Consider the following 13484-nt stretch of genomic DNA (forward strand, 5'->3'; position numbering starts at 1 on the left):
GGTGAAGGACGCCAAGCTGCTCGCCGTCTTCAGCACCCCTGCAGATGGAGCGCAGCGGAGGTACACCTGGTTGTGGCCGGACGGGTCTATCCGCTCAAGGATAGACTTCCTGTTTGTGTCACGGACGTTCTCGGTCAGGTCCACCGGCATCGAGCCGGTGTTCTTCTCTGACCACTGCCTTCTGCTGGCTGACTGTCACTTACAGGACGACCAGCTGGCCGGCAAGGGGACGTGGAAGCTCAACACGATTCTGTTGGCCCCAGAGAACGTCGAGGAGCTTAAGAGGGAGTACTACGGTTGGAGAACCATGAAACCCCTCTTTGAGTCTCCGGGCGACTGGTGGGAGACGGTGAAGGAGAACATCAAGAGGTTTTTTGTCCTCAAGGGTGTTCGGAAGGCGAGAGAGAGGCGGGGAAAGCTGTCGCGACTCCAGAAAAGGGTGCAGAACCTGCTCCTTCTGCAGTTGATGGGGGTCGATTTCACGGAGGACCTCCGCGAGGTGAGGGGTCAGCAAGCCTCGCTCTTCGCCGCGGAGGCCTCCCGGATAACCTTCCGGTCCAGGGTCCGCTCCGTGGAGCAGGACGAGACGTGCTCGCGTTTTCTTCTTTCAGAAGGTGCACAAAGAGAGCTCTGTGTTTAGCCGGCTGAAGGAGGACGACGGCTCGGTGACGTCGTCTCGGCCCGACATTTTGAGGATCAGCAGATTCTTCTACGCCGGACTGTACGACATGAAGCTCATGGACAGCACGGCCTCCGAGTTGTTCCTGTCGTCTATCACGGAGGTCTTAGACGACGGCACGAGGGAGTGGCTGGACCGGCCGATATCCCTGGACGAGCTGACCAGAGCCCTCAAGTCCTTGGAGAGGAATAAGACTCCCGGAAGCGATGGCTTACCGGTCAAGCTGTATTCCGCTCTGTGGGACCTGGTCGGCCAGGACCTGCTGGAGGTGTACGATAGTGCGCTTCGGGCAGGGGAAATGTGCAAGTCCATGAGGAAGGGCATCATCACCCTCATTTACAAGAGGAAGGGGGAGAGGGAAGAAATTAAGAATTGGCGTCCCATTTCACTTTTGAACGTGGACTACAAAATCCTGGCCAAGGTCATTGCCAACCGGGTCAGGTCTGTCCTGGAGTCGGTGATTCACCCTGACCAAACCTGTGCTGTGCCAGGCAGGAAGATTGCTGAGAACCTCGCGCTCATCAGGGATACGATCGCCTACGTACAGGACAGGCGGGTGGACACTTGCCTCATCAGCCTGGACCAGGAGAAGGCCTTCGACAGGGTCTCTCATGCTTACATGAGGGACGTCCTCTCCAAATTGGGGTTCGGGGAGGGCATCCGCAATTGGATCTGGCTGCTCTATGCCAACATCGTTAGTGCAGTCTCAATCAACCGGTGGGAATCGGACAGTTTTCCCGTCAGACCTGGTGTCAGGCAGGGCTGCCCGCTCTCTCCTGCCTTGTTCATGTGCAGTGTGGAGCCCTTTGCCGCATCCATCAGGAAGGACGTGAGCCTGAAGGGCGTGTCTATCCCAGGCAGCAGAGGCCTTTAGGTCAAGACCTCCCTGTACATGGACGACGTCACCGTCTTCTGCACCGAACGTCGGTCGGTGAGTAGGCTGTTGGACATCTGCGGCCAGTTTGTCAGTAGGAGTAAGAGCAAGGTCATGTTCTTCGGGAACTGTGACGACCGCTCCTTCATCCCCTTCACCGTCAGGACAGACTACCTGAAGGTGCAGGGTGTTTGGTTTGGTGGAGCTGGAGCGTGCACTAAGACTTGGGAGGAGTGTATCACCAAACTGAAGCAGAAGCTGGGCAGGTGGATGCTCCGGTCCCTCTCCATCGCAGGTAAATATCTGGTTGTCAGGTGTGAGGGGCTTTCGGTACTGTTGTATGTGGCGCAGGCCTGTCCTATTCCCTGGACCTACGCCGCTGCGGTCACCCGGGCCATCTTCCACTTCATTTGGGGGTCGAGGATGGACGGGGTCCGCGGGGACACCATGTACAAAGACCTGGAAAATGCGGGAAAGGGCGTACCGAACGCCACCCTCACCCTGACGGCTACCTTTGTGTGCGGCTGCATCAAGCTGTGCGTAGATCCTCAGTACGCAAACACCAAGTGTCACTACTTACTGAGGTTCTACCTGTCCCCGGTGTTGCGAAGGATGGGCCTGGCCTCGTTGCCGCGGAACGCCCCGAGTAGTTGGACCGTTCCGTTCCACCTGTCCTTGGTGGAGAAATTTTTGAAGGGAAACACCTTTGCCCACAAGGCCGTCAGGCACGTAGTATCCTCGGGACCCTTCGGGAAAAGGAGAGGGTGGATCCTGTCGTGTGGTTCCCCACGCAGACTGCCAAAGTCGTTTGGCAGAATGCCTCATCGCCACAACTTTCAAACAAGCACAAGGACATTGCTTGGCTGGCGGTGAGAGGGGCTCTGCCAGTGAGATCCTTTATGCATGCCCCGAATCTCTGCGCCACCGCATGCTGCCCTTGGGGTGGCTGTGGGAGGGTACGAGACTGTCGATCACCTCCTTCTGGAGTGTGCCTATGCGCAGGAGGTCTGGAGGGGGATGCAGTGGTATTTGTCGAGGTTCGTCCCGAGCAGCTCCGTGACGCTGGACTCCGTGCTCTACGGGCTGTTTCCCGGGACGCACACCGAGACCAACATCAACTGCGCCTGGAGGGCCATCAATGCGGTGAAAGACGCTCTTTGGTCTGCCCGCAACTTGCTGGTCTGCCAGCTGAAAGAACTGACCCCGACCGAGTGTTGCAGACTGGCGCACTCCAAGGTCCAGGACTACGTGCTGAGGGACACCCTAAAGCTTGGGGCAGCCGCTGCCAAGGCGCGGTGGGGAAAGGCCACGGTATGAAACCCCTCGTCCAGAATAGAAAAAAGGGCTCTATCTGGTAACTGGGCCCAGCTGGCGCCTTCCCCAACTGGTCAGGGGGCCAACTGGGACTGTACGGGGTGACGGCTGCCGGGGTTTTTTTTTGCTTTGCTTCTTTGTTTGTTTTTTTGCCTTTATTTGGTGTACGTACCCCCTGGGTAACCCGGAGCGGCCTGCATGACTGGGTAGGTGTATAATATGTTTTTTTTTGTACATTCTATGAATAAAGTATATTTTTTCAAATAAAAAAACGGTGACAAAACATCTGAAAACTAACCTTCCAGCTCAGCGAGCAAACTCACATCCAGAACTTCAACCTGAGCTACAAATCTTCTCGAAACTCGCTACCACCTGGTTCACTCATACCCTTCAGGGAAATGAAGTTCCAACCTCACCTGACCATACATGTGACTCCAGACTCACAACAATGTGATTAGATTCCCTACAGTGTGGAAACAGGCCCTTCAGCCCAACAAATCCACACCACCCCTTGGAGCATCCCACCCAGACACATCCCCCTATAACCCACACACCCTTGAGCACTGCAGGCAATTAAGCACGGCCGGTCCGCCTAGCCTGCACGTCTTTGGACTGTGGGAGGAAACTGGAGCACCCGAAGGAAACCCACGCAGACACGGAGAGAATGTGCAAACTCCACACAGACAGTTCCCCCAGGCTGGGATCGAACCCAGTTCCCTAGCGCTGTGCTAACCACTGAGCCACCGTGCCACTGTGGTTCACAATGAACTGTCCCCCAGGGAAATTAGGAATGGGTAATAAATGCTGGTCCAGCTAAACTCAGTGATGCCCCTTCAATTAGATTTCAAAAAAGTTGTGAATGAATGTATAACAACAGATGGGGGGAACGAGGAAGGAATGAAAGTAAAAAGAGAGATGTGAACGAGATGTGGATGTCTGAAGAGAGGAACAGCTTCAAATACGTGCCTAATATTGAAAGTATCAACTTAAAAAATTGATTTTTTCCCGGGAGAACATTTTGAGCGTGCACAATTGTAGTTCACGTGAGGTTTGTGAATGGAATCAGGTAAAATGAAGGACGCAACAGCCACAACATGCGTTTTTCTTCATTCATTTTTATTTTCACATGAATAATCTCACAGACATGGACAGAATCACTTCCGTTATCTTGGAAAGGAGAGGATAGAAGGTGAGTGAAGCTTTCTAGTCCGACAGGAAACTAACCGTTCTCATACACTTCATCAAGACACATTTCAACACAGAGTCCAGCCGACCATCCACAGGGCCAAATATTAAAATACCATCCAAAGGCCATTGCATTTCACTGTAGGGTGTAGAAAGGGCAGCTTCCACATTGAAAAGCAGAGTGCATCAGAGAGACAGAAATAATCTAAGACCACAAAGGAAGAGAGATGTGCTCATGACTCAGTGCTTCTTCCATAGATTGACTGTAATTGTTAGGGTTGTTGGAGGGCTCTGTTTCTCAAGGCAAGGGGTAACATGCTCATTTGGGATAGGGAGGAGAGAACCAGTAACAAAGGAACAGCGAGGGAAAGGACCGATAGAAGTAATAAGCTCCCAGATTCAGCCAACAAGTCGTGTGGCTCAAGTGGACAGTTTCCTTCTTCATCCTGTCACATGGAAAATAAGAGGTCCATTCAGGAGAGTCCTGACAACTGGACAGAACACAGAAAGGTGCATAATCCATATGGGGTTATTTAATCTCAACCACTTTGCTTATTTTAATGCAGGAATTCGTTCACTGATGAGAGTGAAGGGATATTTCAGGGCCCTCGTCAGCTCCTCTCTGAATTTACTCTGGGTCAGAGCATAAAGGGTTGTGTTTGTACAGGAGCTCAGGTAGAAGAGCACAGTCCCGGATATATCAGCGATGGCAACTGGATGATCATAATTCAGGTAAAAATGGTCGTTGGTTATCTCCATCAGTAAGAAAACACTGATCTTGGTCATCCACAACAATATAAAACTGCCTGAGACAACAAATAGCAAAATGATAGACTTCCGCCTGTTGACCATTTCTGCATCTCCTCTCTGGTCCCTGTTACTGCGAGCTCGGAGACCCCTACGCGCCCGATTTGCCAACACAATGTGCCTGACAGTCAGAGCATTGAACAGCAGGATCAGGAGGTAGGGGATCAATGGGTTTAGCAGGTGGTGGATCCAGAAAAATGCCACCCACCCTGGCAAGGTGAAAAACTCTAGTTTGAGATCACAACCCCAGGGTACACCATACCATGTTCCAACAGATTGGTATCTGAAGAGAAATGGAATGTTTCTCAAAATGCTCACAAAGCAAACAATGCATACAGCTGAGGCTGCTGTTTTCTCTGTGCAATATCTTGCTCTCAGACTGTGGCAACAAATGGCTACATATCGGTCGATGGTGAAAGCGATGGTCAGCCAGACCGAGCAATCTTTAGTGGCATAGCCCATGGCGATGTTTATACGACACACAGCGGTGTAAAACAGGAAAGAAACTGGGAAATATTTGAAAGCCAGTGTTATGAGTATGATGTTGTAGACAATGACCAGCAGGTCAGCTGTCGCCATGGAAATCAGATATATAGAACTGCCCTTGCAGATGCCACACTTTCCACGAGAGAGAATCACAATCGCCAACAGATTTGCTGGAAGAAACAGTGAGAAGTTATTCAGTTTGTGGGATCATAAACATTCACTGCCACAGCGGGCACCAATATCAAAAACAGGGACATGGTGAGAACAGCAATTATATTAAAGATCACAAATGTATGACCGCCAGGTGCCGCATAGAACATTATATTCTAAACTGTAACTTTTTTTGTAAAAAAAAACACATTATAATCAAGGAAATGCAGAACCAACAGTGGCCAAGTTCCCTTAAGCAACAATCCGACTGATTCCAGGTACTTTTGGCTGTCTTTATGTGGAATGTTGATTGAAGTAGGAAAATTGTTAAAGAAACCATGGATCACAGAGACCTTTAATATCCAATAATTCAGGCAGAGATGGTGCTGGTTTGATATCGCGTCTGGAATCAGCATCTCAGGCTGCCCAGTAATGAGCAGTACTGCACTGTAGGATAAGGTTTGAATACATTGCAATTCTGGAGTTCATCTTCAACACAGAATCTCGGGATTCCACCTTTCCCACCCGGATAAACAAAGCATCTGAGGAAAGAGAGAAACTAACGGGAAGCATAAACCCACAATATACAGGTTGGGGAGCCAGTCACAAGGTGAACAAAACTGCTTCATTTCACGTTATCACACAGAACTCCCCCTTGTATAACAAGGTAAATGTGCACAGTATGAGTGACCATAGGCGTCAGTCAATATACCCATGACTGAGAACAGAAAAAAAGTGAAATAACCTCTTCAAAAACCCTGAGAGATGTTGGAATTCACATCCAGATTAAATGACTAAGATTACGGTTACACTTACGATTTAAATTAGACAAGAAAAAATTGCTGATAGATACTGGAGCATTACACCGAAATATAATCAGATCTTTATCTTTGCGTACAGCATAAGTATGAACATGGTGTGTCCATGATGAAAAACATCTCATCGGCCTCTCTGTATTACACAAAATTATTCAAAATAGCATTGACAATACAAAGGAAACTAAAATAGAGCCCTCATATAAATCTTCATTCCGGTTGAGCAGTGTTCTTAAAATAATTATTCTACAAAACTGAAATCTGAATTTTCAACCTACGAGTTTTGTCAATGTTCAATGGTTCAGTTTGGAGAGTCTGCTAACCATGAGTGCCCTTGGTTGAAGAGAGAGTGACTAGCAGCTACAAGATAGAAGCTACTTGGAAGAATGAGAAGTGATCTCATTAAAAAAAAATGTGGATTCTTAAGGAGGCCAACAGGCTAAACGCTGAGAGGATATTTCCTGCCATGGGAGAGCCGAGAACCAGAGGACATAGTCTCAGTGTAAAATGGTGAAAATTTAATGCTGACGTAAGGAGGAATTTCTTCTCTCAGTCTTCTGAACTTTTTTCCATTGGCAGCTACAAGGGATAATGGTCCTTGTGTATATTTGACGCTACGCTAATAGATTATCAATCACTCAGGGTGACAAGGGTTATGGAGAAAGAGAATGCGTGAGAAGTGTTGGATCGCCCATGATCTGGTGGAGCAGGCACAAGGGGAAATTTCTTCTGGTTTTAGGGTTTTTCAGTCCGTACTCCCTAACCCAACAAAACCCACACCCTTAGCACACCCATCACACCCAACACCTTCTGTTTCAAGGGCAGTGCGCAATGTCCTTTATCTCTCCACACAACTGAACATTCTCATTCCTGGCAACATTACTATCGAACAGCACTGCAGCTTCCTGAAGGTCTCTCCTTCATTCAGTCCACCCACATCTCGGTTCCAATGTAATCCATCAAATATCTCACCTTAAGCAGAACTATAAACCTTACATAGAGTAACAGTGTAGACCCCCTCACCTGGAAGACAGACAATTGCAAAGAAATGAAAGAAAATCAATAAGATCTGGAGAATTATTGGTCCTTGCATTGTTAGAGTTGGGTGATCTCATTCATTAACTCGAGCACAGGGCTTGGAGTCTGGACTGAGCTCCTCAAATAACAATCAGCACTTACTTATACACAATTGTACATTCCTTGTGTGACGCCTTGGTGTTAGTTTCCAGTCTGTTAAACACTCACTTTAAAACCATCCACATCTCATTGTGCAGTCCCACAGCACTGGCATATTCCACGTGGAGATGCAAAAGGATTGCAAACAGCACTCCCCAAAGATTTTCCTCAAAAAATAAATGTGTTTGCTTTCCAAACCCTGTTTTGATGGCATTTCTTTTCTCTTCATTTTTTCCTACAATCATCTGCCTCATTTCAATTTTACTTCACATGTCAGTCATTTAATAAGTTATTGTGCAAGGATGGTTTGAATTTTTGAATTTACCGATAGACTGCTGTCCTTGATCTTGTCGAGAGGACGTTTTCTCACTATGGTTTGGGTATTAAATGGCACTGGCAGTTGAAATGGCCTTAAAATAACTGGGAAACAATTTATTTTTCCAACAGATGATAAAGTTTACATGGAATTCTTTTGTAATGAATAGCAAATTGTTACAAACTTCCACAGAATAAAACAATAAGCAATAACACGAATTCCAACTGAGCCCATTGCTGTTCCATCAATTAGAGTCCAACTCAAACCATCTCCATCCAACTGACTCCACTGGAAGTCAAATGAGCTCAGCTCATGGAGCTTTCATGTTTCTAAACTTACTCTGTTCGAGTTCAACACAACACCCAGGTGAAATAATTTCAGTTCCAGAGGATTCCAATATCATGTCACATTTAGCAATGGGGGAGAGGGGGCAATGTATTATCGCTAGGCTGTTAACCCAGAGACCCAGGTAATGTTCTTGGGACCTAGGTTCGAAACCCGCCACAGCAGATGGTGGAATTTGTATTCAATAAAAATATCTGGAATTAAGAATCTAAAAATTCCTGTGAATCCATTTTTGGAAAAACCCTTCTCGCTCAGTAATATCCTTCAGGGAAGGATCCTTACCTGGTCTGGGCCTATGTGTGACTCCACACCCAGAGCAATGTGGTTGGCTCTAAACTGTGATCTGGGCAATTAAGGATGGGCAAGACTCCACAAGTGATTCCACATTCAGGCAACTGTCTGTGTAGAGTTTTTACATTCTCCCCATGTCTGCGTGGTGTTCCTCCAACAGCCTAAAGATGTGCATGAGAGGTGGATTAGCCGTGGGAAATTGCCCCTTGTGTCCAGCGATGTTTAGATGAGGGGAATGGATATGGGTGGGATGCTCTGAAGGTCAGCATGGACCTGTTGGGCCAAAGGGCTTGTCTCAACTTTCTGATGAATCATTTCATGCTGGTCCTCCCAAAACTAAGATCCACGGGCCAACCAGCCTAGGAACATGGCCTGGCCCCCCCAATGTAGTGTCTTGTGGCAGTGCCGGTGAGTACAGGTGCTGTTGGGGAAGGTGAGATCACTTCATTGACCTTCTGTTCACAGCGAGCATAGAATACTTTGAGATTGTCAGTCTGGAAGGTACTGTTTCTTGCAATTCTTTTCAAATTCACTCTGTAAACCTTGCCACAACTGAAATGGGTGACTGTCTAGTTGTCTGGGTCTCAAGCTTAGTTTGGTATTAGTTCCTGGTGTCTCTGAAGGCCTTATGAAGGGTCTAGGTCAGGGCTATCCCACCTGTCGGCTTCAGACCTGGGTTTCAGTAGCATGTGGATTTCCCAGTTCATCTGCTGTTTCCGCCTGGGGAACATTCAGTTTAATATCATTGGCACGCATCTTCGACACACTTGCTGATGAGATCAGTACCTCTTTCAGTTGGTCATTGAGTTCTTGAATATAGACCAGTCCACTGTCTCTAAGCAGTCCCATAGAAATCTTCCCAATGTCTCAGACCAACTCTGTGCAACTTTCTGTGCACTTCAGTTTCTGTGTGTAAGCTGACACGAGGACAACGAGGTGTTGCAATCTGATTTTCCAAAATGCTGATGGGTCATAAAACAGTTGGCAGCATTGAGGAGTCCATTGAGAAGAAGCGGCTACAAAACGCAAGGCTCAAGACTTGGACTTCTGCCCAGGATCCAGTGGGAGCACACACTTACCTCTTAGAACAATGAACTTTCGTCACTGATGCACAGGATCAAGTAGGAGCAGCTATCAACCCAGGAAACGTATGAGATGTCCTGGGCTTCAGGTCAGACCGAAACATCAGGGTTTCGAGTCCCCCCTCCCCAGCAAAATGTTGGTAAATGTCCAAGCCTTTGGTAACAAAAACTTGCCTCACTTTCCAAATGGGATTGAAGGTTTGGCGTCTGCTCTGTTTTACACAGAAATGGTTCACTCCGACTACACCTGTCTCTGCCTTACGGCCTAAGATTTTCTGAGTTCACCAAATGGATTTCACAGCCCCTTGGGCAAGGCAGAGGGGCTGATAGGATCTGCCTCCTGATCAACACCCCCTCTTGCTCGGACTTTGCGTTACTGGGGCGTTACTGCTCCCAGGGCTGAGAATGTCTCACAGTAAAGTGCAGTCACTATTACCGGCCACACATTCTCACCTCCGATATCCTGGCAGCGGTCTACCATGCACTCCACATGCAAGCAAAGAGTGCTGTCAATGAAGTATACAACATTGCAAACATGCTTGAGACAGAATACCCTGAGTCTTTGATCAGCGTTGTCAGTGGCTTCAAACCAGGGCCAACCTGCCAAAATACCATCAGCACATCCCCTGTCCCAACCGAGGCCCAAACATCATTGGTATTGCCACATAACCATCAAAGATGCCAACTGTTTTATGACCCATCAGCATTTTGGAAAATCAGATTGCAACACCTCGTTGTCCTCGTGTCAGCTTACACACAGAAACTGAAGTGCACAGAAAGTTGCACAGAGTTGGTCTGAGACATTGGGAAGATTTCTATGGGACTGCTTAGAGACAGTGGACTGGTCTATATTCAAGAACTCAATGACCAACTGAAAGAGGTACTGATCTCATCAGCAAGTGTGTCGAAGATGCGTGCCAGTGATATTAAACTGAATGTTCCCCAGGCGGAAACAGCAGATGAACTGGGAAATCCACATGCTACTGAAACCCAGGTCTGAAGCCGACAGGTGGGCTAGCCCTGACCTAGACCCTTCATAAGGCCTTCAGAGACACCAGGAACTAATACCAAACTAAGCTTGAGACCCAGACAACTAGACAGTCACCCATTTCAGTTGTGGCAAGGTTTACAGAGTGAATTTGAAAAGAATTGCGAGAAACAGTACCTTCCAGACCGACAATCTCAATGTATTCTATGCTCGCTGTGAACAGAAGGTCAATGAAGTGATCTCACCTTCCCCAACAGCACCTGTACTCACCGGCACCACCACAAGACACTACATTGGTCAAACTGAGAGTGAAGCCATGGAATCCCCGGCCGTGCATTCAGATCCTGTGCCGATCTGCTGGCGGGAGTATTTACAGGGATCTTCAACCTCTCCTTACTGTGATCTGAAGACCCCATCTACTTCAAGAAGACCACCATCATCACAGTTTTGAAGAAAAACCAGGCAGTGTGCCTTCTTGACCACAGCCTCCTGGCTCTGAGCTCCATGAAATGCTCTCAGAAGTTAGTCATGGCTCACATTGACTCCAGCCGACCAATTTACATTAACATCAGGAAGCAGAGTGGAAGACTCACCCCTATCTGCATCAACGGAACTGAGGTGGGGATATCCAACAACATTAACATTCCTAGGATATGATAACCAGCAACCTGTCCATTCATGTCAACGTGACAGTCAAGAAAGCACAGTAACACCTCTCCTTTCTTATGGAGTTAAGGAAATTTGGCATGTCCACGAGGACTGTCACCAATTTTTATAGATACACCATTAAAAGCATCCTATCGGAATGCATCATTGTGGATAAGACAACTGCTCTTCCCGAGACCGCAAGAAACTTCACAGGGTTGTGAATACAACTCCGTCCATCACACTGGCCAGCCTTCCTTCCATTGATTCCATCGATAACTTTCTGCTGCCTTGGGAAAACTGCGAACATTATCAGAGACAACTCCTCCCCTGTTGATACTCTCTTCCAATGGGCCGAAGAGATAAAAGTTTGAACACACATAGGAACAGATTCACAAATAGCTTTTGCCCTCCTGTTATCACAGTTTTGAATGGACCTCTCAAACGTTAATGTTGACCTCTCTCTCTCTCTCTCTCTCTCTCTCTCTCTCTCTCTCTCTCCCTCTCTCCCTGTATTCTGCACTCTGTTCTGCTGCCCTGATGCACTGTGTGGTACAATCTGATTGTTGACCTTGCAAAACAGCTGTATCTTTGCCCATGTGACAGCAATAAATCAAGTTGAGCTAGAACTCACACGACATCAGGTTGGGTTTATTTGAAATCACAGGTTTTTGGAGCGCTGCTCCTTAATCAGGTGAAGTGGAGGGAAGCACACATGCGCAGAATTTATACACATGGAAAGATAATTTCAGGTAATTGAGAGTGTCAAAAGATAAATACAAATAATGTGAATTGACAGGGGGGATAGCAAGTCTCTGCCAAATTAATCTGTTGAGCTACAGCCGTAATCGGGTGACTTCTGACTCAGTTAAACTGAGGTGATATTTTGGAATCGATTAATTGATTAATTGCCGTCACATGAATCAAGATACAGTGAAAAGTGCTGTTTTGCACGCTCTTCAGGCAGATTGCACCACGCACAGTGCATCAGGGCAGCAGAACAGAGAACTGAATGCAGCATTACAGTCACAGAGAAGGTGCAGAGAGAGAGGTCAACTTGAGAGGATGTTTCAAATCTCTGATAACAGGAGGGAAAAAGCTATTTGTGAATTTCTTCCTATGTGTCTTCACTTGACAGAGGAGTAGCCCTCTAAAAGTGTGTCACTTCAAATAAACCTGTTGGGCTACAGTCTCGCGTCATGTGACTTCTGGCTTTACCCACCCCGTCCATTACTGGCACCCCTACATCATACTTTAATTGACTATTGTCTTTAGGCACGGAGAGAAGACAACTAAGAGAGACTTAGAGTGTTCACCAGAGATAAAGAGGGTAGAACAGAGGGGAAGTTAGGAAAAGGTGGAATTAACATTGGGTTGGTCATCCAATGACTCAAATAATGTGAACCTGAGTCCAAATCCTAACGTGGAGATTTGCCTTCAATAAAACTCTGGAATTAACAGATCAAGATGAAGACAAAACAGCCATTGATTGCTGGTCGTTAAAAACCCATCTGGTTCACTCATACCCTTCAGGGAAAGGAAATTCCAACCTCACCTGACCATATATATGACTCCAGACTCACAGCTATGTGATTAGATTCCCTACAGTATGGAAACAGGCCCTTTGGCCCAACAAGCCCACACCGCCCCTTGGAGCATCCCACCCAGACATTACCTGGGTCTCTGGGTTAACAGCCTAGCGATAATACATTGCCCCCCTCTCCCCCATTGCTAAATGTGACATGATATTGGAATCCTCTGGAACTGAAATTATTTCACCTGGGTGTTGTGTTGAACTCGAACAGAGTAAGTTTAGAAACATGAAAGCTCCATGAGCTGAGCTCATTTGACTTCCAGTGGAGTCAGTTGGATGGAGATGGTTTGAGTTGGACTCTAATTGATGGAACAGCAATGGGCTCAGTTGGAATTCGTGTTATTGCTTATTGTTTTATTCTGTGGAAGTTTGTAACAATTTGCTATTCATTACAAAAGAATTCCATGTGAACTTTACCATCTGTTGGAAAAATAAATTGTTTCCCAGTTATTTTAAGGCCATTTCAACTGCCAGTGCCATTTAATACCCAAACCATAGTGAGAAAACTTCCTCTCGAGAAGATCAAGGACAGCAGTCTATCGGTAAATTCAAAAATTCAAACCATCCTTGCACAATAACTTATTAAATGACTGACATGTGAAGTAAAATTGAAATGAGGCAGATGATTGTAGGAAAAAATGAAGAGAAAAGAAATGCCATCAAAACAGGGTTTGGAAAGCAAACACATTTATTTTTTGAGGAAAATCTTTGGGGAGTGCTGTTTGCAATCCTTTTGC

At 46.9% G+C, this 13484-nt stretch overlaps 1 protein-coding gene across 1 annotated transcript; it reads right to left on the reverse strand.

Annotated features, from left to right (window-relative positions):
* Nucleotides 1-4604: 4604 nt before the first annotated feature.
* Nucleotides 4605-10001, reverse strand: LOC132206679 (probable G-protein coupled receptor 139). Its single transcript, XM_059641279.1, has 3 exons — nucleotides 9974-10001; nucleotides 7307-7333; nucleotides 4605-5515 (listed from the first exon to the last, which is right to left on the reverse strand). The coding sequence occupies exons 1-3, from the start codon at nucleotides 9999-10001 to the stop codon at nucleotides 4605-4607; spliced, it is 966 nt and encodes a 321-aa protein (XP_059497262.1).
* Nucleotides 10002-13484: the final 3483 nt, after the last annotated feature.

This window comes from Stegostoma tigrinum, chromosome 41 (assembly GCF_030684315.1).
Source record: "Stegostoma tigrinum isolate sSteTig4 chromosome 41, sSteTig4.hap1, whole genome shotgun sequence".
In the NCBI taxonomy this organism is placed as follows: domain Eukaryota; kingdom Metazoa; phylum Chordata; class Chondrichthyes; order Orectolobiformes; family Stegostomatidae; genus Stegostoma; species Stegostoma tigrinum.

Coding starts and splice junctions, on each gene's coding strand:
- LOC132206679 (XM_059641279.1), bottom strand. CDS start 10,001: ATGGTAGACCGCTGCCAGGATATCGGAG. Junction 7,334..9,973: donor CCGCTGCCAGGATATCGGAG/GTGAGAATGTGT, acceptor TCTGTCTTCCAG/GTGAGGGGGTCTACACTGTT. Junction 5,516..7,306: donor GGTCTACACTGTTACTCTAT/GTAAGGTTTATA, acceptor TGTTTCTTCCAG/CAAATCTGTTGGCGATTGTG.